The following is a 25,752-nucleotide window of genomic DNA, read 5'->3' on the forward strand; positions in this document are numbered from 1 at the left end:
GGGGAGCTTCCGCTGATGTTCAGCCGTTCAGCTGTTTATTCGTATGTTTGTTCAGTTGTTTTTCTGCTGGCCGTTTTCCTGCTGGCCGCTTGCAATTTTGGGTTGCTTAACTCGTATGGTTTCACTTAAAAGGAATTGTCAAATGAAGGATGGAACTTTTTTTATTTTTTTAATGTAACATGTTTGTGCCGACTTGATGTGTACTCCTTTTGCCATTCCATTGGCGCAACTTTGCCATTTCATTCGCACAATTTTGCCACCTCATTGGCGCAACTTTGCATGCGCCATCGTTTGACGCCGATCGAGCACGTCGTTGCTTCCCACATGTGGTTCCACTTGGCCGCCCCGGCGCACAGTTACACGATGGAGCGATTGCGTGCCATTGGCACTGTGTAGACACTTAAAAGAAGAGCCCTCGGGGGTGACGAAATAACCCCAACTTGACATAACCACTAAGAGGATTTCCTCAAACGCGCTCATTTTTCACGGAAGAGCAAAGCAGATTAAGAAAAAAAAAATAAAAAAAATAAAAATGATCAACGGGGGACGTGAATGCAGCGTTTCCAAGTGGGCATACAACCGGTTAACATTCGGCAAAAAAAGGGGGTAAGCTTTTGCCGCTTTCCCATTTAAGAGGCATAAAAAGATCATTCGACACTACCCACTGCGATCATCAAATGGTCAATTTTGAAAATCGCTTAAGAGGTTTCCTTTCATATTAGTGAATTTTTTTTTAAATGACCACATGGTTGCACCTGTTGCATGAGCGTGGAAGGGGCGCTCTCAATATGCGGTCACCCGAGGAATCGTTCCTTTTGCCATTTTTCACGACCTTTTTTTTAGAGGCCCTCTTTTATTCCATACACGATCGATTCTCCACCATTTGGATGCCTCCTCAAACATTCTGCGTACCCTCTGTGATGCTCCCACTTACCTGCAACAATTCTAACGTGTCACGAGGAGGCACCCTTGGGGAAGAAGAATACACGCATGCGTTGCATGCTGAACGCGGGGGATGCCTCGAGGGAAGAAGCCATGTGGTTCATTTTTACAAAGTGAATTATTTTAGCACTTCCCTTTTGGAAGCCTTTTCCCCATGCGTGTCTTTAACTTGGCGTTGCTTCCGCGCAGCGGAGGTGGTGCACTGCCAAACAGGCCAGCGAAGTAGCGCGGCTGGGGGATTCCCAAAAAAGAACAACTAAGTGGAAACAGTTCCACTAAAAAAAATGAAAACTTTTCGAATTTATGCTACTTTAATTCGGTCAATTTAATTCATTCAATTCAACTTATTTTTTTTTATTTTATTTTTTTTTTTTTTCCCCCTTGATAAACACACCGGTCCGCCGCACACCCGCATATGCGCGACAGTTGAAGGGGAAACTTCACAGGAGTCGCTGCATCTCCTGTTTAGCAACGCGTTAAAGGGCCCAATTTGGGGTCATAGCCACTTTGGGGAAGGGCTAAAGTACGTACCGTAGCTGCACATGTGTAGCTCCGCGCGATGAAAGTGTATACACCGTAAGAGGGGCAAAAGAATGGGGGGTATATATATGTCCCCACGGGGGTTCCTCAACAAAAGGTGCCGTGAACCAACACAATTGGGAATTTCCATTTCCCCACTGTTTAGCTGGCCCTCCCTTTTGTCACTTCCATCCCGCCTCAATTTGGAGAACCTGTGGCGAAATCCCAAAAAATTAATGCGTAAAGGAAGTACTGTGCGAAGGGGGCGATCCTATGGGGGGAATCCTCCGTAAGGGTTAGTGGGCATCTGTAGGTGAAATGCATAACCGTGTGCGGCGATCTATGGACTACCCCTTACGTTATCCCCAAATGAAAGTCATCACCCTGTTCGCTTCACCTTTAAAATGATTTTTTTTTTTTACTACTACGGATGGGTCCTTTAAAAATGAGGCAGCCTCCCCGGGATATTTCTTCCTCTTAAAGTGTTCCACCGTGGAGGGGGCAAATGCAGATGGGTAGTCATGCACACATGAGGACAGCCGCCCTGCAGCGCACCAGGCGTTGGCACAACCCTAATAATGAGATATCTACTTCCCCACCGTGTGGACATTTTTAAAAACGCTAGCCATTCCGCAGGGCGCCCCATGCACGAGGGGAAAAAACCTCCACTGCATTGTTGTAGAACAACGTTTGGGACACTGGGCTAGGTTCTACGCTTCCCCAAGTGCCTCACATCATCACCCTGATTGCATAGCACATCTGATCGATCGTGAGTCCCCCTTTCACACGGGTAAGCCGAGCAAAGTGGGTGTTTGTTTTCCCTTCCCATTCGCGGCATTCCCATTAGAGGCACTCCCACTCGGGGCAAACCCATACCTGCCTTTATTTTTACTTAAAATGCGAATATCAATTGGGGGGGCCTCAAACCGGCGCATAGACTTCAAACCATTTTGCGGAAGCCCCAAAATTGCACTCCCCCAGTTTGTTGAAAGGCCTCGTGGAAAGGCCATCAACATGAAATTTTTTTTTTTCCCCATCAAATGGAGGTCCCTTCTTTTGAAGCGTGCAACACAGCTGCATAGGCAGCACTTGCTAAGTAGAGTTACAATTTGTTTCCCTTAACAATGCGTGATGGTGGGTTCATCGCTCAAAAGATAGGCCGTCCCAGCGGTGTACCACTTTGCAGTTGCTCCCATTTTTCTTCCACTCGGGGGTGCACCTTAAAGTAGTTGTGCCTCTGGGAAAATGGCACAAAAAAAGAGTAGAGGCAGGTAGAGTAGTGTCCCTTCTGTTGACCCGCTCTCTTTCCGTTTCACCGTTCCATCAACGTTGGGTGGCGGGCACTGCGAGGGTGACACTGTGCCCCTCTATGCCGCGCATATGCTGAAGCCGGGAAATGAGGTGCCCCTTTACATGCAAACCTTTACGCGGTTCCTTTTCCATTCGTCAAATTGATAGCCACATTACAGAGGAATCCCATATGGAGGGTCACATCAACACTTTTTTTTTTTTTTTTTCTTCCTCCAAAAATAAAAAGTGCATACATATATGTATATATATACAGTATGTACGTTCACCTAGCGCGCACGTTCATGTAACCCTTTTGTACGTTGCCGCGAATGGCCATCTTGAATCGCTCCCCGCGCACGAGTTCGTTAACCATGCTGAGTGGGCTTCATCCCAAAGGCGCATCCCAAACCGCAGCCATTTTGCGGGTTCCTTTTTGCGCTCACCAGTAGGGCCACACGCATCACACGCCCATCGAATGTATGTACGCACGAATAGGTAAATAAGCGGCTTACATGCTTACCTTTACGCGTATGCAGCTGCCCATTTGTGCGCATATCCTATGATCGTACAGATGATGGCCCACGAGAGTGAAAAACGTTTATAACACCATCTCAAAGATAAGCAAAAAAAAAAAAAAAAAAAAAAAAATTCCCTTTTTTTGCGAATACTCTTTTGTTTATACTCAAACTGGTTTTCCTTTCCTGTGTTAAGAAGCCACTGCGAAAAGGAAAGCGAGAAAAGAGCACATGCAAGTGTACCGCGCATCAAAAGGGGGCATACACAGGTATATTGGTCCCCCGAGCAGGTAGATTTCTCTTGGCAAACTTACCCACATAGCGCCCCTTTCCCATCTGAAATGAGCGACCATGGAGGGCGAGAACAGCCCGCGGAAGATCCCTCGAACGAGGTAAGGAGCGCGAGAGAGGCACGTGTGCAGCGCGCCGTGCGTGGAAGTTGAGTGGCCCGCGGTAGTTACCCCCCCTCTGACAACCGCTTAACCCGTGGTGGTTGCCCCCACCATGATAACCGCTTAACCCGTGGTGGCCGCCTACCCGCTGCAACCGCTTGACTATTTCCTCCCCCCCCGCACCACAGGGCGAACAGCAGCAGAACGGCGAAGCCTACCAGGACCCAAGCAGAAGCGACACCCACAATTACGAAAATGGCCAAGGGGAGAACGCAGCGAATGATCAGCCCCCACTGATAGATAACAATGGCGTGGCAAGAGGCCCCATGCCCAGCAATATGAACCTCTTTAGCAATCTCCAACCCCCCCCCAACAACTTATATTACAACATGGCGCAGTACGGCATTAACCCCAATTTGATCGAGTTGCCGGAAAAGGGGAAGAGCGGCCCCCCTTCATCAGCGGCGGCAGCGGCAGGAGTGGCAGCAGCGGCAGCAGCGACAGCAGGGGCAGGGGCAACGGGGGCAACGGGGGCGAGCTTCGCGCACGGCATGAATTCGTTTCCCCCGGGCATGTCGAACTTGCCACCCAACATGCTGAACATGCCGCCGCTGATGAGCAGCCTCCCCCCCAACATGGCGAACCTGCCTCCCAACATGCCACCCAACATGGCCAACCTGCCGCCAAACATGGCGAACCTCCCCCCCAACATGAACTACCTCATGCCCAACATGATGAACCTGCCCCCGCCCCCCTTCATGATGAAAATGAAAAACCAAATGAATGGCGCCGGGCCGGGGATGAACGGCATGCCGTATTACTTCCCCCCCGGCGGGGCACACATGGGCAGCTACGCACAAGCGGGAATGGACGACATGGCGGACCCGTTCGGAAACAACATCAACCACTTACCCCCACCCATGTACATGAACGAAGCCGCAGGAGGGGAAAATTACTACCCCTACAACAACGAGGAGGAGGACTACATGCGGGGGGAGAGACGACACAACGGAGAAGACATGCACGATGAATACATATCACGAAGTGAACGAAGGAAAAGAAGAAGAAGGAGGAGACATTACGACGAGGAAAGCTACTATGCCAAAATGAAATATAGCCAAGTGGAAGAGACAGTAGAAAAGCCAGTCGAGAAGGAAGTCACTCCAGAGCCAACTGAATTTAACCTAGTCAAAGAGAAGGCAAGAAAATGGAAAATGATCAATAGTAAAAAATATTCCAAAAAAAAAAAATTTGGAGTGATGGAAGAGAAGGAAGAAATGCCATGTGAGCATTTGAGAAAAATAGTGAAAGAACATGGAGATATGAGTAACAAGAAATACAGATATGATAAGAGAGTCTACTTGGGTGCCTTGAAATACGTGCCGCATGCAGTTTTTAAACTTCTAGAGAATATCCCCATGCCATGGGAGCAAATTAAAAACACAAAGGTGATCTATCACATCACTGGGGCGATTACCTTCGTAAATGAAATTTTCGTCGTCATAGATCCTTTGTATATTGCTCAATGGGGAACCATGTGGATCATGATGAGAAGGGAAAAAAGAGATAGGAAGCATTTCAAAAGAATGAGATTCCCCCCCTTCGATGATGAGGAACCCCCCCTCGATTACGCAGATAACATTCTAGATATAGAACCGCTAGAATGCATACAGATGAAGCTAGACAAAGATGAGGACAAAAGTGTCATCGACTGGTTTTACGAATCTAAACCGTTGCTATATAATCGGAATCACATTTTGGGAACTAGCTATAAGAAGTATAAACTGAGTTTGGAACAAATGGGGGTCCTCTACCGATTAGGGAACCAACTCTTTAGCGATTTTCAAGACGATAATTATTTTTATTTGTTCAATTTGAAGTCCTTCTACACTGCCAAGGCGTTAAATATGGCCATACCAGGTGGACCCAAATTCGAGCCCCTATACAGAGACATCTACGAAGATGATGAAGACTGGAATGAGTTTAATGATATTAACAAAATTATTATTCGTCAGCAAATTAGGACGGAGTACAAAATTGCCTTCCCCTATTTGTATAATAATAGGCCCAGAAAAATTGCTGTTAGTAAGTACCACTCTCCTATGTGTGTCTACATCAAATTGGAGGACATAGATCTCCCTCCGTTCTATTACGACCTTATCATCAACCCCATTCCTTCCTACAAAATTAGAAATTTTGAAAACCCAGAGAGGGAGAAAAAACACCTGGATGACTTCTACCTCATTTTTACAAAAAAGGAGGTGCACTACCAGCAGGTGCTGCCTACCCGGGGAGGGAGCGGCGCGAACGCTAATCAGCGTAAAAATAGGGGGAGGGAACTCTCCAGGGAGGACCCCCAAAGCGGGTATAGCAGTGATGGGAGCGATGCGAGTAGTGGGGGAGAAGGAAGGGGAACCCACTCCAGGCGCAAACCTGGTAGGGGTAGCAAAAGCGAGAGGGAAAAGTACCCCAAAGAAGGAAGGACCAAGCGAGGGGATAAACGTGACTCCTCCAGGCGGGACCGAAAGGGGGACCACCCCTCCAGTCATGACGCGACTCTATCGGATGGGTACGAAGATAACCGCCAGGAGGATGACCACCTCCATAACAGCGACGGGACGACGTACAGGAGTGGTCGCGGTAAGGGGACGGCCAGCCAGCACCCCCGCAGCAGCGACGACAACAGCGACACCAACGTCTGCAGCAGCAAGTATAGGGACGAGGACCCGGTGGACAACAGCACGATAGAGAACTACTCGGGGGATAATAGCTCCAGGACGGGCTGCCCCCGGGGCGGCAGGAAGAGGAGGAACCCCTACGATGGGGATGTTAGCGGTGAAAATGGTGACGATCGCGGCGACGGTAACGGCGAAAATGGCAACCACTCGGGGGAGAACCACTCTGGGGAGAAGCAACCCGAAGCCGCGGCGCCGAGCAAGCTCAAAATGGTAGTTAAACACGTGCAGTACGGAATGCTGCCCCTGCTGCACGAGTACCCCCTGTACACGGAAAAAACCATCAACGGAATTCAGCTGTACCACGCGCCGTACCCATTCAACAAAAAGTGTGGCTACACAAGGAGGGGCATAGACATCCCCCTCGTACAATCCTGGTTCAAAGAACACATATCGACCAAGTACCCAGTGAAGGTGAGGGTGTCCTACCAGAAGCTCCTCAAATGTTGGGTGCTAAATCACCTGCACTCGAAGAGACCGAAGAGTATGAAGAAGAAATACCTCTTTAGAATATTTAAAAGCACGAAGTTTTTCCAGTGCACAGAAATGGACTGGGTGGAGGTGGGCCTGCAGGTATGCAGACAAGGATACAACATGCTGAACCTGCTCATCCATAGGAAGAATTTAAATTACCTTCACCTGGATTACAACTTCAATTTGAAGCCAGTCAAAACGTTAACCACGAAGGAGAGGAAGAAGTCTCGTTTTGGAAACGCCTTTCACCTCTGCAGGGAAATACTGAGACTAACCAAATCGATAGTCGATTCGCATGTGCAGTATAGGCTAGGAAATATTGATGCGTACCAACTGGCCGACGGGATTCAGTACATTTTTTCCCACGTGGGGCAGCTGACCGGAATGTACCGATACAAGTACAGACTTATGAGGCAAGTGAGGATGTGTAAAGATCTGAAGCACCTAATCTATTACCGCTTCAACACGGGGTCCGTGGGGAAAGGCCCCGGTTGTGGTATGTGGGCACCCATGTGGAGGGTGTGGATTTTCTTCCTCAGAGGGGTTATACCGTTGCTGGAAAGATGGCTGAGCAATTTACTGGCCAGACAATTCGAGGGGAGAGTCTCCAAGGGGATTGCCAAAACGGTTACCAAGCAGAGGGTGGAAAGCCACTTCGATTTAGAGCTCAGAGCAGCTGTCATGCATGATATAATCGATATGATTCCGGCTGGTTTAAAAAATAATAAAGGGAAGGCCAGACTCATTTTGCAACATCTTAGTGAAGCTTGGAGGTGTTGGAAAGCCAACATCCCTTGGAAGGTCGTCGGGTTGCCCCTCCCAGTGGAAAATATGATCATTCGGTATATTAAGTTGAAGGCGGATTGGTGGATTAACGCTACTTACTACAATAGGGAGAGGATTAAAAGAGGGGCAACTGTAGACAAAACGGTGTGTAAGAAAAATCTGGGGAGGTTAACCAGACTCTGGCTGAAGGCAGAACAGGAAAGGCAGCATGAGTACCTAAAGGACGGTCCCTACGTCACTGGAGAAGAAGCAGTCGCGCTGTACACCACGGCAATCCACTGGTTCGAATCGCGTAAATTTACGCATATTCCTTTTCCCCCCCTGAATTATAAGCATGATACGAAGTTACTCATTTTGGCGCTGGAGAAACTGAAGGAAACTTTTACCGTTAAAAATAGACTAAACCAATCACAGAGGGAAGAGCTGGGGTTCATAGAACAGGCGTACGACAACCCGTATGAGACGCTCTCAAGAATAAAAAGGCACCTACTCACCCAGAGAGCTTTCAAAGAGATATCCATCTCGTTCCTTGACCTCTACACGCACCTAGTACCTGTGTATGAAGTGGACCCGCTGGAAAAAATTACAGACGCGTACCTAGACCAATATCTATGGTATGAAGGAGACCTAAGGAATTTATTTCCCAATTGGGTCAAACCATCCGATAACGAACCGCAACCATTGCTAGTGTATAAAATGTGCCAGGGGATAAACAACCTGCATAACATTTGGGAAACCAAAAATAATGAATGCCTGGTAATGCTGCAAACACAGTTTAGTAAAATATACGAGAAAATCGATTTGACTCTCCTTAACAGGTTGCTGCGGCTGATTGTAGACCACAACATTGCGGATTACATCACCGCGAAGAATAACACAAATATTACCTTTAAGGATATGAACCATATAAACTCCTTTGGGATTATTAGAGGCCTTCAATTTTCCTCCTTTGTATTTCAGTACTATACCATCATTATCGATTTGCTCATTCTAGGGCTGACCAGGGCGTACGATATTGCCGGGCCCTACAATGATGTTAACCCATTTCTAAGCTACCAGAATGTGAGAGTGGAAACGAGACACCCTATCCGACTCTACTGCAGATATGTAGACAAAATTTGGATCCTCTTCAAATTTTCCAATGAAGAATCCAAAGATCTGATTCAGAAATTTTTAACAGAAAATCCGGACCCTAATAATGAGAACATCGTGGGGTATAATAACAAGACGTGCTGGCCAAGGGACTGTCGAATGAGGAAGATGAAGCATGACGTTAACCTAGGCAGGGCAACCTTCTGGGAAATTCAAAATAGAATCCCCAGATCGTTAACTTCTCTAGACTGGGATCACCACAACACGTTTGTTAGCGTCTATTCGAAGGACAATCCCAATTTGCTCTTCACCATCGCAGGATTTGAAGTTCGAATTCTCCCCAAAATAAGGCAACTGTCCTACGGCATTAACATGTACACTACGTACATAAATGAATATGGGAAGAAAGATCACCCCCCTGGTAAGGATCCCTCCTCCACCACGAGTGCAGATCAACCCGGTGGAGGAGAAAAAAACGTGGTCGTATCATCCAGTGAAAAGGAAGGCACTTGGAAGCTGCAAAACGAAGTTACCAAAGAAATCACCGCAGAGGCGTACCTAAAAGTTTCGGAAAATAGCATGAAACGATTTGAAAATCGAGTCAGGCAAATTTTAATGTCCTCTGGAAGCACCACGTTTACCAAAATTGCAAACAAATGGAACACCACCCTCATCGGGTTGATGACCTACTTCAGGGAGGCCGTCTTAGACACTGAGGAGTTGCTAGACTTGTTGGTTAAGTGTGAAAATAAAATACAAACCCGTATTAAGATAGGCCTAAATTCGAAGATGCCTTCTCGTTTCCCCCCCGTGGTGTTCTACACACCTAAGGAATTGGGTGGCCTGGGGATGCTCTCCATGGGGCACATACTTATCCCCGAGTCGGACCTACGTTATATGAAACAAACGGACAGCGGGAAAATCACCCATTTTAGAGCGGGGCTCTCCCACGAAGAAGACCAGCTGATCCCCAACCTGTACAGGTACATCTCCACCTGGGAGAGTGAATTTCTGGAGAGCCAGCGAGTGTGGTGCGAATATGCCTTAAAAAGAAACGAGTGCCACAATCAAAATAAGAAAATCACTTTGGAAGATTTGGAAGACTCCTGGGATAAGGGGATCCCCAGAATTAATACCCTGTTTCAGAAGGACAGACATACCTTGGCGTATGACAAGGGGTGGAGAATAAGGCAGCTCTTCAAGCAGTATCAAATTATTAAGAGCAACCCCTTCTGGTGGACCAATCAGAGACACGACGGGAAGCTGTGGAATCTGAACAATTATCGAACGGACATGATTCAAGCCTTGGGAGGGGTCGAGGGGATACTAGAGCATACCCTATTTAAGGGCACCTTCTTCCCCACATGGGAAGGACTCTTTTGGGAGAAGGCCAGCGGGTTTGAAGAATCTATGAAGTATAAGAAGTTAACCAATGCGCAGAGAAGTGGACTGAATCAAATTCCCAACAGAAGGTTCACCCTGTGGTGGTCCCCAACAATTAACAGGGCAAATGTGTACGTAGGGTTCCAAGTGCAGTTAGACCTAACGGGTATATTCATGCACGGGAAAATACCCACTCTCAAAATTTCGCTTATCCAGATATTTAGAGCACATCTGTGGCAGAAGATTCACGAATCGCTAGTCATGGACATCTGCCAAGTGTTCGATTTAAACTCGGACCTGCTGGACATCGAAACGGTGCAGAAGGAGACAATCCACCCGAGGAAGTCCTACAAAATGAATAGCTCCTGTGCGGACATTCTCCTCTTTGCCAATTACAAATGGGGTATTTCGAAACCGTCTCTCCTTTCAGATGATGATAACATTTTTCTGAACAATTTAGAGGTAAAAGCGAACAGCTCCATCGCCCTGGGGTCCTACCCCTACACTTCTAATCAGTACTGGATTGACATTCAGCTCCGATGGGGAGATTTCGATTCCCATGACATTGAGAGGTACAGCCGAGCCAAGTTCCTAGATTACACCACAGACAATTTGTCCATATATCCCTGCCTCACGGGGGTCCTAATAGGAGTGGACTTGGCATATAACCTATACTCCGCTTATGGTAACTGGTTTAACAACCTCAAACCGTTGATGCAGAAGGCGCTGCAGAAAATTATTCAGTCGAACCCGTCGCTCTACGTGCTGAGGGAGAGAATCAGAAAGGGGCTTCAGTTGTACTCCTCTGAACCCACAGAACCGTATCTAAATACGCAAAATTATAATGAGCTTTTCTCTTCGCAGACCATCTGGTTTGTGGATGACACGAATGTGTACAGAGTTACCATCCATAAGACGTTCGAAGGGAACCTTACCACCAAGCCGATTAATGGAGCCATCTTCATTTTGAACCCAAAAACAGGACAGCTCTTTTTAAAAATTATCCACACATCTGTATGGATTGGGCAGAAGCGGTTATCTCAGCTAGCCAAATGGAAGACAGCAGAGGAAGTGGCCTCCCTAATTAGGTCCCTCCCTATAGAAGAGCAACCCAAACAAATTATCGTAACGAGAAAAGGAATGCTCGACCCGTTAGAAGTGCACTTGCTAGACTTCCCAAACATTATCATCAAAGGAACGGAATTGAATCTCCCCTTTCAAGCCCTACTGAAGCTGAACAAAATAGGAGACCTCATTTTAAAGGCAACCCAACCACAGATGCTTCTCTTCAATTTGTATGACGATTGGCTAAACACCATTTCGTCCTTCACCGCATTTAGTAGGCTAATCCTTATACTGAGAAGTCTACACATCAACCCACAGCAAACGAAAATCCTCCTGCAACCGAATAAAAACATAGTCACGCAGCCTCATCATATCTGGCCCTCCTTCAACAATAACCAGTGGATTAACTTAGAGGTGCAACTGAAAGATTTAATTCTTAACGACTACGCGAAGAGAAACAATGTGCATATCGCTTCGCTGACTCAGAACGAAATACGGGACATCCTCTTGGGTATGGAGATAACCCCCCCATCTATACAGAGGCAGCAAATTGCAGAACTGGAAAAGAGCAATTTGGATAACATAGAACAGCAAATGAAAGTTACCACATCCAAAACGACCACGAAGCATGGAACCGAAATGATCGTCTCGACGTTATCCCCTCACGAACAGCAGACATTCACGACGAAGACGGATTGGAAAATAAGATACCTTGCGAATAACTCCCTACTCTTTAGAACCAAAAATATTTACGTTAATAATAGCTCATTAAAGAGTGTATCTCAAGAAGGAGGCAACAGCGGGGTGAATACCATCAGCTCTATTAACGATTATACATACGTCATTGCCAAAAATTTACTTGAAAAATTTATTTGCATTTCAGATTTGAAAATACAAGTTGGGGGCTTTCTCTATGGGTCCTCCCCACCGGATAACTCCTTTGTGAAGGAGATCAAATGCATTCTCATCCCCCCCCAGATTGGCAACTACCAATCGGTTACCCTGTCGAATTATTTGCCCTCCAGTAAATATTTAGACAATTTAGAAATCCTCGGGTGGATTCACACCCAAACCACCAACTGCTCCAACACCTCTAACCACTTGACCACGTACGACATGGTTTCTCATTTATCATTTCTTCAAGAGTGTAAAGTTAGGAAGAAGAAAAAAGCAAATGGGTTAGGAACAGCAGGGGGAGCCTACTCCGATGAGGACATCCCCCCTGAAGATAATGCAAATGATGACAGTGGGGAATTCTCCAAAATATGGGATAAAAACAAAACGATAATTCTCACTTGCTCATTTACACCAGGTAGCTGTACCATCAATGCGTACAAATTGACAGATGACGGATATGCCTTTGCGAAGGGGAAACAAAATTCAGCTGATTTGTATGCCTACCCGAATGCCACTAATCTGTATGAACAAGTTCAGATTTTACTTTCCAATGTCTTTGTTGGCTTCTTCCTAATTCCAGATGATAACATATGGAACTACAATCTGATGGGAATCAAATTTAACAATAATCAAAAGTACTCCGCGCTTTTGGACATCCCGCAACCCTTTTACGCCGACATCCACAGGCCCAACCACTTTCTCCAGTTTTCCCTGCTTGACCAGCACGACGGGGATGAGGCGGACGTCGAGACTTCCTTCATTTGAGCGCAGCGTGTGGGAAAAAAAGGGGGCCCCCCCCAACGCGTTGCTCCGCGGTTCATCAGTTTTGCGCCCACCTTGTATTACATATGTTACATGTGTTTATCTGCGCAGTGTGGCTGCCCCGTTTGTGTGCCCACCCCATTTTATCACAACTTAGCCAAAAAGGGTTACTACTCTGTGGAGGGAGGCCCAATTAAAGGAGCTCCCCCTCCCGTCGTTTAATTAATTAAAAAAAGTTGCGAATTTCAAATGAGGCGGGACGTCCTCTTGGGGGTTCTTCCCCCCATGGGGCAACGCAAACAAGTGCAAACTAGCAAAAAAAAAAAAAAATATATATAAAATAAACGAATGATCCAAACAACGAAACATGCAAACGGGTTGCCATAACGGCGGAAAGATTACCTGCCCATGGGTACGCCCTCCTTTTGCGAAGCGTTCGCAGTTGGGCTCTTGCATGGTAGTAGCTCTGCGGGAAGGCTCGGACGAGTGAGTCACTTCCCCGCCACGAGTTTTTGCGCCCAATTCAGTGATGGAGGAAAAAAAAACACTTAGGTGTGTCATCTCTTTTTACTTCCATTTCTTTTAGTACCACTACGTACTGAGAATCTTCTTCCTTTTGGCGTTGTTTAAAATATCGGCTGCTGCTAGCTCCTCTGTTTTTCTCTTCTTCGTCACATCTTCGTTCACTGTGGTCCCCTCTTCTGCCTCTAAACCGCGTAGTGAGAACGCTAGAAACTCATCCAAGGTGCTGTGCGGCGTGGAGCACGTCCACCTTAGGTTCTTGGCCAGCACGGAGACGCAGAAGTAGTTGTTTATGTCGTTTTGGAGGATATTCTTCTGATGCATATCTAATTCGTTCACCTGATAGTAGTGCTCGTACATGGGGGCGAAGTTGAGGAGCTCCCCGGCGCCCACATTTTGGTAGAGCTCGCGGGAGAACTGGGAGAAGTTTTTTATTTCGAGGCATTTGGGGCAGTATACCTAAGAGGAAAAGGGGGGAGAAAAGCGTGTGAGAAGTGCTTCTCATTTGCGAAGTGCATCTCGTGTGAGAAGTGCGTCTCATTTGCAACCGCCCAGACGCGGAAAGGGAAGTAATAATTGCATGCCTTTTTTTCAATTGGCGCCCCTCGTGACGTACCTCTATCCTGCGAATCCAAAACGTCGTGTTGTTCACGTCAATCTCATACGCGAGAAACGGCGTGAAGACATCAACTCGTGCCGAGCAAATGTCGCACCTCTTCTTCCTCTTCTTTAGCTCCACCAAAGTTTGGCTCAACTTCCTTTTTAATTCTTTGGAGAAAATGTTAAAAAGTTCGTACACCGTTTTTTTTAGGGGGAATATTTTCACGTCAAACTTTAGCCTCCTTTTGTTCAGGTGATTAACTGAGGCTTTTAATTTTTCCTTTATAATTCGCTCGTTCATTTTGGGAAAGTAGAATTGGCATTAGCTGGTGGGGGGCAGCGAGCGCTTTGGTTCTCGTCGTGATGGGGAAGCTAACGGAACAGTAGAGGCTCTCTGAGGATACGTCAGAGCTTCCATTTATATATTCATCACAGAAGGGGGGATTGAATGTTTGCCCCTAGCTCTCGCTAGCTAGTCGTTACTAACCGTTGCGGGGAAAGGCGCTCGAACGAACTGCTTAAATGGCAACTGTAATAACGAAGCATCGTCAACCGGGGAAAGAGCAAACCAACCAAAGGGATATGACGCGGTTCTAATGGCGTTCGCTCCAAATTTGGGGGTTGCCTCGAAGGATGTTGCTCATTTGGAGAATCAACTTGGCTGAAAATGGTCGACTGTAAGCTAAGTTGTGGCTACTTTTCGCCCCCGTAGGGTTTCCTCACTCCATTTTGTCGCCTTTATTATTTATTTTTTTTTTGCGCCGTGTCCCTGCGCGGGTGAGCGGTAGATCGTTTTTTTTTTTTTTTTTTTTTTTTTTTTTCCATCGAAAGGAAAGTTCCCACTCGTTCGCCCTGTTCAGATTGATGAGCATGCCCAACTTGCGGTAAAATTCATAAAAATGAAAAAAAACGCATAACAACCGCTTTCCTCCACACAGGAATTAAAAAAAAAAAGTACATAACAGGACCAATAACAGGACCGCATCCATCGCTTAAAAGTACCCCTTTAATCATGGCTTTGCTACGAACAATATACAATTTTCCCAATTTTTTAAAGCCATAATTTTTCTTTACCCTTTTGCTGCAATATCGCATCGAAATTGCGAATCTTTAACGACTTAAAAAAAAAGTGGCCATTGTTTGGAGTCTCCCCTGTGCTGTCATACATATACCCATTCTCCAAGGGAAGATGAAAACGTTAACCGAGGCCGAGCAGAAGTTTCTCAGTAATTTTTTTTTGCTTCAATATGGCTGTGAAAAGGCAGTCTGCTCCCGCGCTGCATGAGCATATTATGCGCACATATATGTGCCTGTTGGGTGGGATGGCACACGCCAGACGCGCAGGCGGTGGGGGCATCACTGCCGGGGTTTCTACTGCCCGCGTCTCTACAGACTACTTCCCTATTGACCACTTCTTAACTGCCCCCCCCGCGCAGACCACGACTGGGTGAACGACCCCAAATGGAAGCTCTACCTGAGCAATTTATACCCCTCGCCGTCCATACACAACATCGAGAAATACAAGAAGAAATATTTTCAAAAAAATGTGGACAAGAACCTGGATGTGAATTCCAATTTTGGGAGTGAAGCCGTTAAGGAGGAAACTCCGCAGCCCCCCAATTTCCAGGCGCACGGCAATAAGGGCTACCCCTACAGCGGGCAGGTTCCCCTGGTGACGTTTTTCTTCTGCGCCTTCGTCCTATGCGTCAGTCTCTTTTACTTCGTGCTGCTGTCCCTGAACTTGAGTTTGTACAAGGTAGCACAGACGCGGTAGCATCAGCGCGGTAGCAGCGACGAAGTAGCAGTCTCATCGTTGCACTGCCCCTCCGCTGCTTTACCCTACCGCTGCTCTACCCTGCCGGTGCACCCCCTTCTTCACGCCGCCTCCCCAAACCCCCCGCAGAAAATGGGCACCTTCATGAGCCTGTCCTACTTCTGCGCCTTCCTGAGTTTGCTCTACACGGACTACAAAACGCAGAGGCACAATTTCTCCCTCGTGCAGTTCTTCTCCAGCGAAAAGGGTACGCCTATAGAGGCAGTTAGAAGTGCGCCGAAAAGGGGGCACCACGTGGGAGAGAATAATTTTATTATCACGTAGCTTCTCCCCCCCCAAAAAAAGTGTGCGTGTGTATACACTAGCACATATTTGCATGTACCATTAAAAGAGAGAAACCCTTAACCCCTTCTAACAACGCGTAAACGTACAGACGTAACATAATGACACCCCTCCGCCGCTCCCTTTTTTGTTTCCCCTTTTTAGGCCAGTACCTGTCCTACTCCATGATACTGTTCTTCATCAAGGACGCCGTGCTGATATTTTTGCCGATTTTTTTTACCCTCTTAATTAGTTCGTACTTAATGTATAAGCAGATCAAGTCCCTTTTCCCCCCCGCGATTCAGAGGTAGTGTGGGCGTGCAGGCGTGCAGGCGGTGCAAGCGGCTCAAGCGGCACATATGCTCAACCGCGCAACGCCCCTTTTTACCATTCCCCATGCTGACCATGTCGTTTTCCCCCTTGGCACCTCCCCCGCAGGAATTACCATCTTAACAAAATTGTTTCCTACTTGGATCACACGGTGAGATATGCTTATCCACGTCTAGTCGTGGCACCAAACAAAAGAGACGATGAGGGACGTTCGAATAAGGAAACCCGTTTGAGAGGCATCGTTTGTGAAGCATCGTTTGTTTGGCCTTTATTCGCTTCCCCCCCATTTTGACCTCTCTGCATATCTTTACTCATTGCCGCTCCCCCTCCCACACCCCTTGAGCAGATCCTGAACGTGTACATGATGCGAGCCAACATCGAAATCTACAATTTGGTTTTCATAATCATTTGTCTCTTCCTGAAAAGAGTCAGCCTCCTGAATCTGATCATTTACCTCCACTTCTTCAAGCTCAAGTAAGGCCAGTCGATTTTCAAATGTAGAGCAGCTCCCACCAGGGAGGAGGGACAAAGCAGTGCTTCATTTTGTCACCCTTAGGAAGCGGCCTTCTTAAATATTCCTCTCCCATACTACTTAGGTATAGCTCCTCGGATTCGTATTTCCACGCCTGCTATGCGAAGAACGGAGGTATGATCGTGCACCCGGGTTGCGGGATGTGTACATTTGGCTAGGTGCACCTGTTTGGCAGCTTTCCCCGCTGCGCATTTAGTGGAACATTTAACTGTACGCCTTATCGCCCATTTAACTACCCATTTTAACTTCCTCTTCCCCCCCGCTTCCCCCCAGAAATGATCAGGCAGTGCTTGTCGCACCCCATGGTCCCCAAGTCCTTTTTGAACGTATTCAATAAGGTAACTACAGGGGAGGGGAACATCCCGATGATGGGAGGTTAACCCGTTCGGTTATTCGCCCGTGCCTGCGCATACACACTCATCAGACCTCCCTTTTCAACCCCCTTGTACCCCTCGCAGGTGTCCTACTACTTTAACGCCTACCTCAGCTACAGACGCAGGTAGACGGCGTGCAGCTATTTGGATTACTCGTATGTACAACTCCCCACTTTACGACTAGCCATTTTTTTTTTTTTTTTTTTTTTTTTTGAACAATAATAATTTTTTTTCATGTAATAAAAAAAAAAAAAAAAAAACTATGCACCATTCTGTTACCATTAAGTTAATTTAAAAAATGAATAGGAAAAAAAAAAGAAAAGAGTTTTGGCGAAAGCAATTTTGTATAAGTTTGGCCGGCGGGGCCACGAACCATGTTGTCGAAATTGCCTATTTACCATGCAGTGCCGGCTTCTAATCACCTTGTTTTTCATCCACGTACGTTTTCACAAAAGGGAAAAATCGTCATATAAAATGCACAAAAACAAGGGAATTTTTTTTTTTTTTTTTTTTTCATCACAAATGAGAAGGCGTAACAATTCCGCTTATACTACTAAAAAGGGTAGACACACAAAGATACACACATGTAGTTGCAGACGCAACGCCTTGACGAAAGGGTATGCTCATACTAAGTAGGGATAACAACTACGTAGGGATAACAACTGCGTAGGAATAACACTCCGCGCTGCCATTAATGCCCCCTCTTTTGCCCACATTCACAGTCTACCTACTCAAAGTCGCTCTTCTTTCCTCCGTCGTAGCTCCCGGGGTGCCTGCCCCCCTCGCCGCCATTCGAATACACATTGTTCAGGGACATTTCCATCTCGAAGGAACTGCCGTTTATTTCGGAATTGGTCAGGGCACACTCCAGGAAGAAATTACCCTCCTTATGAATAAACGTGTCGTCGTCCACATGTGTTATCAAATTATTTATGTAGCTATTATTGTTAAGCGAATTTAACTTCCTCATGCAGCTCTTCTCCAATTCGCTGTTTTCTCTTGCTGCAGAATTTATCTTCAGATCCTCTTCATCATAGTGAAAGTCATTTCCACAGAAGGCTACTTCACTCTTCCCCTGCGTGTTTGGCGTTCCATTATTGGCATCATTTCCATTCGCGTGTAGGGGGAGGCCAACTCGGCTTCCTGCTCTCCTCGCACTGCCATTGACGTCGTCACCACCACTAATGCTGCCGCTGCTACGTGGCAGGTGAACCTCCGGAGTGGCTCTATTCTTCGAGCAGTTGTCACTACCAGTGTGGTCCGCGATTACCTTGTCTGGGTCTTCCTCATCAATAAAAATCTCTCTCTTTAAGAGTGCTTCATGATTTGAGTCTTTCCTCTCCGACCCGTTTGGGCTGTTCATTTCCTTCACCTTGTGCCCCTCTTGGTCATTTTTTTTCGCATTTTTCCCCCCGCATAAGGTAGCACTATGGTTGGCCTTTTCACTCGCGCTGAGCCCACTGGAACTCTTCCTGCTGAGGTGGCTGTGGGCTCCCCTTTTGTTTAGGCTCTCGCTTGATTGGTAGTTCTCCGAGAGGGTCATGCCGCTGCCTTGCCCGCTGGAACGACTGGCGCTTCCGCCAGCACGTCCACTCGCACCTCCAACATTATCCTCCCGTTTACTGCTACCCGCTGCTGACTTCCTCTGCGTGCTCAACCCAATTTTCCCCGCTTGGTTGCACATAACACGGTTCGACTGCCTCATCTTTGGAGTGGGGCCACCCCCCAACTCGTCCCCATACCTGTCCTCTTCACGTCTATCATTTTTTGTCGCCTTCCTCACGGGGTGAACTTCCGTCATGGGATTCGCCTGGCTCGGAGTGTTCCCCGTGGCGTCACTCTGCACGGTGCTGCTTCGGCTGCGGTTGCGGTTGCGATTGCGGAAACCTCTTTGTTTTCGACCCTTGGCCCCTCTGCTGCCTTTCTCCCTCGTGATGTAGCTTCCACTGTCCGTTCCTTCTACGTGATGCGCTTTGCCGCCGCGCCTTCTTTCCTTCGCGGGCGAGGTGCTCTCGCCGTCCTCGTCGGGCACGGTCGTGTCGTCATCGCTGTTGGTATTGTCACCCTCTTTTTCATCCAATTTCTCCTCCGCCTTCTCATCCGCGTCCTTTGGCTCACTCGCCTCCGCTGCTATATCCCGGGCCGAGGCCCTCTTGGCGGCATTCTTTTTCCTCCCCTTCTTTGTAACTCTACCATTTGAAGCTCTGCCTGGGAGGTGTCTTCCCCCTGCGTGGACATCATCCTCCTTGCTGCCTTCACTGGCGAAATCATCTGTGTCTTCTCTCTCGTGGGGGGTGCACTCCGCTCGGCCCCTTCGCTTGGCTAACTCCGCCTGGCTGCCCTTCCCTCCACCGCAGGATTTACACCCCTTGCACTTCTTCCCCTTCCTGTGCTTGGGCACTGACATGGAAGGGTCATCCCGATAGCGGTAGTTGGCGGAGCTCCTGCCAGCATCACAACTGGCGTAGGCTTTCCCGCCCTGAACAATTAACACATTTTCTTTTATCTTACTAACGTGGGAGCTACTCTGGCTGTACTTCACCACATCGTTTGAGTGGTTGTAATATACATTCGTCTGTCTCCGGTCGGCGCGGGTCTGCTCCCTCGCGATGAACGTTTCCTTTCCGCGCGCTTTGGCGAAGTTGCCCTTGGACATGCTGCCCACCGAGGCGCTGAGCATGGCCTGCTCATTGTTGACTTCGCCTACCCCCTTCGCGACCTGCGGCAAGGTTGGAATGGTGGGCACCGATCCGTTGTTCCCACCGTCATACGGACCAACCGGGTGATGGTTGCCCCGTCCGTGATCACTCCTCAAATTATTCACCTGCACAACATCCTCGTAGGTGTCACTAATGGCGGTATGATTATCAATCGAGAAGCTCCCATTGCACACATGCGTCTTCTTCATCCTGTTCGTTTCATTGTCGCATATGTAGAGGTGGTACGAACTGTCTATGCTCCTTCGCTTGCTCAAATTGGAATATTTCAACCGATCGTAGGTGCCCTTATCTATCTTATGGTAGTAGCCATACGGGTCGGACGTTACCAGGTTGTAAAAATAGTCCAGGACAAAATTGTAGAAGCATCTGAACCCTATGCTCTCATCATAACCGTGTATCTCTTTAACACTGAGCCCTGAGAGGTACTCCACGATTTCTTGGCTAACCAACTGTCCCGGTACCAATACGGGGAACCCTGGAGGGTATGGAATGATGAAGCTAGCCGAAACGATCAACTCATTTTGTCTTATTCGTTCTTTCAAGTCGGCCATTAAAATATATTCTACGTAATCTTCCTCATACGCTAGGTAAAAAGCCATCCTCAAATCTCCCTCCCTATTGAACACCCTAGGGTCAGAATATCTCTTCTTGAAGAGGGGGTGAAATTCGCTAAACTCGGACAAGTCTATATAATTGGAGACTAAATTGTACACACTATCGTTGAACTGGTTTAGGTCTCTCTCGTTGAAGAGGCTCTTCTTCTGGTCGAGCTCCTGAGATATCAGCGAGAGGCAACTCCTCAAAAAGAGGCAAGACGAACCGGTCGTCCCGATATTCGTTTGGAAGAGGACACTATTGATGGACGTTTTGTTTATCTGAATGCCGTACCTATCCATGAGCCATTTCACCTTAAAGGTATCTCCATCAATTCCTGAGTAACCCGTGAATAGTGTAATCCTGGTGGGGTCCAACACAAATTCGTCTTCGCTCAACCAGGAGCATTCGAAATATTCCAAGAAATTCTTCATCCCATATGAGTAGGAGGAACTGCTATAATTTTTATTATGCCTATCTTGTACATAGCTCAGGTTATCATTTTCGCTATTCATGATGATGCTTCCATTGTTGCTGTCATCCATCGTTCCTGATGTCCCTCCCTCCTTTCCGTTTCGCTCATCTCTACGGCTTCTTCTCCTGCTCAGTTTGACTCCCCCACGAGGGTCACCATTACCGTAGTCGTTCAGGCCTCCCTCCACAGTGCAATTATTATTATTGGTAAAATCCCCCAACATGAGCGAATTTCTCACTACATGATTGGAGCACCCATTTGTGTCATTTACACATTCGTGCGAGGAGATGTTGCTGCTCTGTATTGGCTGCTCATATTTCGTGACGCTTCCTCCCCTCCTCGCTTTTCGCAGTCCTCTGGAACGTTGCTCCTTCGTGGTAGTGCTTCCCTTACCCTGGTTGTTTGACACACACGAATAGGTTCCATTGACACTCCCCTTCGAGTCAGAGGAGTAACCCTCCTTGGTACACTTCTTCTTCCTCTTCATGTACATATTATGGCACTGTCTCAAACTATCCGGGATTAGATCCTCCGCGTTGAGCGTTCTGAAGTATCTAGAAATCATGGGGTCCTCACTTAGTTCCTTCCTGATGAGGAACGCTGCTTCCACTTGCTTCTCCACTAGGCCATATCCCTCCAGTTCCATTTGAGCCCTCCCTGCATCTAACGTGGCCAAGATTTGATAATTGGGGGAGGTCGACATATGGGTGTAGTACGCTTCCTTAAACGGGGTGTACGCATGAGACTCGAAGTTATCATCGCTGATCAGAATGACACTGCCTTGCCTGAGAGATGTCAACGATTTGTGGATGGACTGTGTGGCATATACCCTCACTTTGTACTCAGCTGGGTTTGGGTATAACCTCGTTTTTAGTAGCTTCTCCGCTGCTACCTCGTTTAAACTTTTTACATTCCCAAACTTCCTCAGCAGCTTCTTATGCACCTTGTTGTAAATCATCTTCTGGTCGTGGTTCCTCATTTTATCCGCCACAGTCATGGCTGTTCTGAACTTCAAAATGGGATGAAAACATGCATACGCAAACCATGCTTCGTCAAAGAGGAAAATCAAATCTGGCTTGATGGCTAGACATTCCTCGATGACCCTCTTCACGTTGTACACAATTCCGTCAAAGGTGCAATTCGTCAGAATTATCAGCTTCACCAGGTGTAGCTTGTTACTATTTCTATACTCTAGGAGCGTCTTCTTAATTACATAGATCGGTACTGCACCGTATATTCCGTATCTCGACACCGGGTAGGGATCTAAATAACAGGGTAGGGCTTGACTTAGAACAAACCCGTAATGATGCGATTTGTGGCAAGCTCTATCCACTAGGATAACATCTCCTGGCTTCACCAAGGCCTGCATCACTATTTTATTCGAACTGGAGGTTCCATTTGTGACGAAAAAACAGTACTTGCTCCCGTACGCACGTGCAGCCATTATCTGGGCTTCTTTCAATGACCCATGTGGGTCTAGCAGAGAGTCTAGCCCTCCGCAGGTGGCACTAGATTCTGCCTTAAACAAATTTACCCCATAAAAATCGAGCAGCGATTGTATCCACCTGCTTCTCCTAACGCTGTTCCCTTTGCTAATAGCCAGCGCGTGAAACACCCCAATGGGTCTCTCGGCATACGCTTTCAAGGCGTTAAAAAAGGGCGTCTTTATCTTCTTTTTCACCCCATCCAGGATAGATTCATGCAAATCACTATGATCATCATGTGTAGTGAAAATCCGAATTATTTTGTTATTCACCGATTGTAGCTTATCTAGCGTGATGGACGTGCACACGCAAAAAATGTCCACGGAGCTTCTAATATACGCGATGCTCTTAATCAGAATCACCAGGCTGTTGAACCCCTTCTTCATCTTCTCCAAGGGCGCAGCCACCAGCTGTTCGTACCCCAGCACGAAGTTCCCTATGTCGAATTTGTAGTCCTTCATGAGCAGGTTGGCTCCCTTCCTGTGCTCATTCAGCACGGTGCTGCCGCTGCTGTAGTGGTTGTTCGCGCAGTGCCCACTTCCGCAGTGCCCACCGCAGTAATTGTTGCACACGCTCCCGTTGTTACCGCTGCAGCCGCGATAGTTGGAGAGAATCATATTCCGCATGGCGTCCCTGCTGTTGGAGGACGACCCGTTGTGCGCGCTGTGCGTGAAGGCGGGCTTCATCTGGGCGCCGCCACCCACCATGCCGCAGTTCAGCCCATAGGGCGACGCCGCGCCGCACTTGTTCACGGAGGCCTCCTCCCCGAAATTGTAAAACTCAAATCGCTCCCTCTTGTAGTCCTCATCAATGGCTAAATTGTCCACCAGCACAACAGACAAAATCTGCGAGTTTATTAGGCAAGCTAGGAGGGCCTCCTTCGCGTTGCTCACCTCAATAATTTTGTATTCCAATTTTTTATTATTATTTTGGTTGGACAGTCTGTTATGCTCATACTGCAGAATTTTGTTCAGTTCGCATGCCAAGTCGGAGTTATAGCTGTTGCTATTTTCGTCTCTCTTAGAGGAGACTATCAGGGTGTAAAAAAAAGGATTTTCTTCGGTCGCTTTTCCTGTCGTTACGGACAAGCTAGATAATGTTTCCCCAATTTTGTTTGCCACTTCTTTATACTTTTTATCGTTGATTAGGCTCAAAATGTCTTGCAAATTGTTGGTTGCTTCTTCCCCCCAGTAGACTTCCACCTCCATGAGGCAGTTTATTATGAAGTAAATCAGCTCTGCGTTTACATTGATTACATAAAGCATTAGTGCCTCCCATAATTTAATTCTGAGCGAGCAAACATTCGTGGCGTTGTTAATGTTGAGGTACTTTTCTATTTCTTCAATTCGGTCATATTTGTCTCTTTCAGCTTTTCCGTACTGTTTTTTTTTTCGCTCCCCTCTGTGCGGCGGCGAGTGCTGGTGGAGAGGTGTATGTAGGTATGCGGCATTGCCAGCCCCATTTTCCCCGGGCTCCACTGCCATATCGACTCCCTCACTTGTCACATCATTGCTCATGATATAATCGTTTTGAATGCCTCCATTTTTCACACACATGTCTGCAGCACTTTCGCTTAGATCGTTGTAGTGCGCTGAGTTCTTGTCGCCATAAAAAATGGCATCGTTAGCAGAATTCATTTAAGAAATTTTTTTTTTTTTTTTTTTAACTCCGCGGAAGGGGCCAAAAGTGGGGCTCGCAGTTGTTCGCTCTGTCTCTGCGGTGTCGTGCGACGCGCCGGCGTAGGCCTCTGCACACGTTCTCCAGTACTTCCGTGAAACACAGCACGAAACGCGTTGTATGTGTGTGGCCTTCGAGCGTGCCCGCAGTGTTGCCCTATTTACGCAACGCCGCTAAAAAACGCGTCCTCCGAGGAACACTTTGTCCTGTTGTTTTACAGCAGGGGGGCGGAAAAGCATGCGGGTGCCCACAAACGGCGGTTTGTACGTGAGACGATTTACACCTGTGTAGACTTTCGCATGAGTCGATGCGCATGAGCAAATTTTCGCGCGCACGAATATCGCTGCACACGTGGCCCGCGCAGACGCTTCCCCTCGGTCAACAAAAAACGCATCAACAGGTTGATCTCCTTATCCGTTAATTGTTCTCAGCTGGGTTGTGGAGTGACGCGGCGAAGTTGCAGAGCAGCCGCAGCGGGACGCATCTGTCAGACGAGGACCCGCAGAAAGGCGAAGTTGTCTTACAGCGAAATTGGCCACATGCACAGGCAAACTTTTGCGTTCAAATTAAAGGCCATTCGGGCAAGAAAAAATGGAAAAGTAACAAAACGAAAAAATTTTATACATGGGAGTAGGTATGCAAATACCAGTAAATAAGCATATTGTTTTGCAGCTACATATTTGTACAATGTGGCAAACGCTTATATGTATTATACACAGGTACGTACATGTTGACGCGGGCCCCTCAAGGTTGCAGGCATCATGTCGTGGGCGTAGGCTCAAAATTTTAACTCAACAACCAAAGTGCGCGTAATCATTCGCATGGGGGTACGTGAGCTTATTTTGTTTATGCATTTATTTGTTTTTTTTTTTTTTTTTTTTTTTTTTTTTCTGGTTTTTCCACCTATTTCCCCCCCTTTTTTTTTTTTTTTTTTTTTTCTTTTTAAATATGCGCGTTTATCTCCTCACGAAAAATGGAATAAAAAAAAAAAGCTTTGCGAATATGTTACAATTTTTTTGCAAAAAAGAAAGCGAATTCGCCAAATCTTTGCCGTTAAAAGTAACCATTTGCTTTTGTCACCAATAGACTATGTTTTCCCCCTTAAAAAAAATAATAAAATAAAACATGTGACTGTTGCTTAAGCGCGCAAAACGGAGGAGGCGAAAGATGGGCACAAGTGCTTGTGGGAATATATTTGCGCGAAAGCGTGCGAGGCTATACATGTGCGCATACATCAGAGGGCATGTATATATTATATACCACATGTAATACATTGTATACGTTCCTGTGCGCGGCGCGCGGGGGCCATCTATACGACACGTTCGAGGGCACATGAGCTGCCCCCGCATGTGCGAGTCCACACATCGCTTTTTATTCAGCGCGGGATCTGCTTCCTGTTCGCGTTTGCGATTGATTTTTTTTTTTTTCCCCTCTTTTAGTTGCTACTTTTCTCTTCCATGTCAACGAATGCGCGCGGAATATGCCAGTTCTACATGA

General features: G+C 47.1%; 4 protein-coding genes across 4 annotated transcripts, besides 6 other annotated features; 2 read left to right on the top strand and 2 right to left on the bottom strand.

Annotated features, from left to right (window-relative positions):
- Nucleotides 1-1,259: 1,259 nt before the first annotated feature.
- Nucleotides 1,260-1,288: a microsatellite.
- A 2,056-nt stretch (nt 1,289-3,344) lies between these two features.
- Nucleotides 3,345-3,369: a microsatellite.
- A 238-nt stretch (nt 3,370-3,607) lies between these two features.
- On the top strand, nt 3,608-13,080 carry PVX_000970 (hypothetical protein, conserved; the record flags this gene model as incomplete). The annotated part of the gene is made up of 2 exons (XM_024731161.1): nt 3,608-3,658; nt 3,847-13,080. 2 exons carry the CDS (start codon nt 3,608-3,610, stop codon nt 12,853-12,855), a joined length of 9,060 nt encoding a protein of 3,019 aa, XP_024586989.1. The 3' UTR covers nt 12,856-13,080.
- Nucleotides 4,088-4,164: a microsatellite.
- An 80-nt stretch (nt 13,081-13,160) lies between the features above and the next one.
- On the bottom strand, nt 13,161-14,708 carry PVX_000965 (hypothetical protein, conserved). The gene is made up of 2 exons (XM_024731162.1): nt 13,991-14,708; nt 13,161-13,833 (listed from the first exon to the last, which is right to left on the bottom strand). The coding sequence occupies exons 1-2, from the start codon at nt 14,273-14,275 to the stop codon at nt 13,444-13,446; spliced, it is 675 nt and encodes a 224-aa protein (XP_024586988.1). The 5' UTR covers nt 14,276-14,708; the 3' UTR covers nt 13,161-13,443.
- A 28-nt stretch (nt 14,709-14,736) lies between these two features.
- Nucleotides 14,737-14,765: a microsatellite.
- Nucleotides 14,766-15,163: 398 nt separating this feature from the next.
- Nucleotides 15,164-17,434, top strand: PVX_000960 (secy-independent transporter protein, putative; the record flags this gene model as incomplete). The annotated part of the gene is made up of 9 exons (XM_024731163.1): nt 15,164-15,200; nt 15,411-15,730; nt 15,878-15,995; nt 16,235-16,376; nt 16,508-16,550; nt 16,746-16,873; nt 16,996-17,045; nt 17,205-17,269; nt 17,390-17,434. The coding sequence occupies 9 exons, from the start codon at nt 15,164-15,166 to the stop codon at nt 17,432-17,434; spliced, it is 948 nt and encodes a 315-aa protein (XP_024586987.1).
- Nucleotides 17,435-17,462: 28 nt separating this feature from the next.
- Nucleotides 17,463-17,488: a microsatellite.
- Nucleotides 17,489-17,768: 280 nt separating this feature from the next.
- Nucleotides 17,769-17,789: a microsatellite.
- A 243-nt stretch (nt 17,790-18,032) lies between these two features.
- On the bottom strand, nt 18,033-24,215 carry PVX_000955 (lysine decarboxylase, putative; the record flags this gene model as incomplete). The annotated part of the gene is made up of 1 exon (XM_024731164.1): nt 18,033-24,215. One exon carries the CDS (start codon nt 24,213-24,215, stop codon nt 18,033-18,035), a length of 6,183 nt encoding a protein of 2,060 aa, XP_024586986.1.
- Between the last annotated feature and the right edge of the window lie 1,537 nt (nt 24,216-25,752).

The sequence above is a fragment of the Plasmodium vivax genome, chromosome 3 (assembly GCF_000002415.2).
Source record: "Plasmodium vivax chromosome 3, whole genome shotgun sequence".
Lineage (NCBI taxonomy): Eukaryota > Apicomplexa > Aconoidasida > Haemosporida > Plasmodiidae > Plasmodium > Plasmodium vivax.

Bases quoted from the DNA above. Each gene is read 5' to 3' on its own strand.
- PVX_000965 (XM_024731162.1), bottom strand. From the start codon at position 14,275: ATGAACGAGCGAATTATAAAGGAAAAATTAAAAGCCTCAGTTAATCAC. The intron at 13,834-13,990 runs GTACGTCACGAG...TTTTCCTCTTAG, and splicing joins TTTGGATTCGCAGGATAGAG to GTATACTGCCCCAAATGCCT.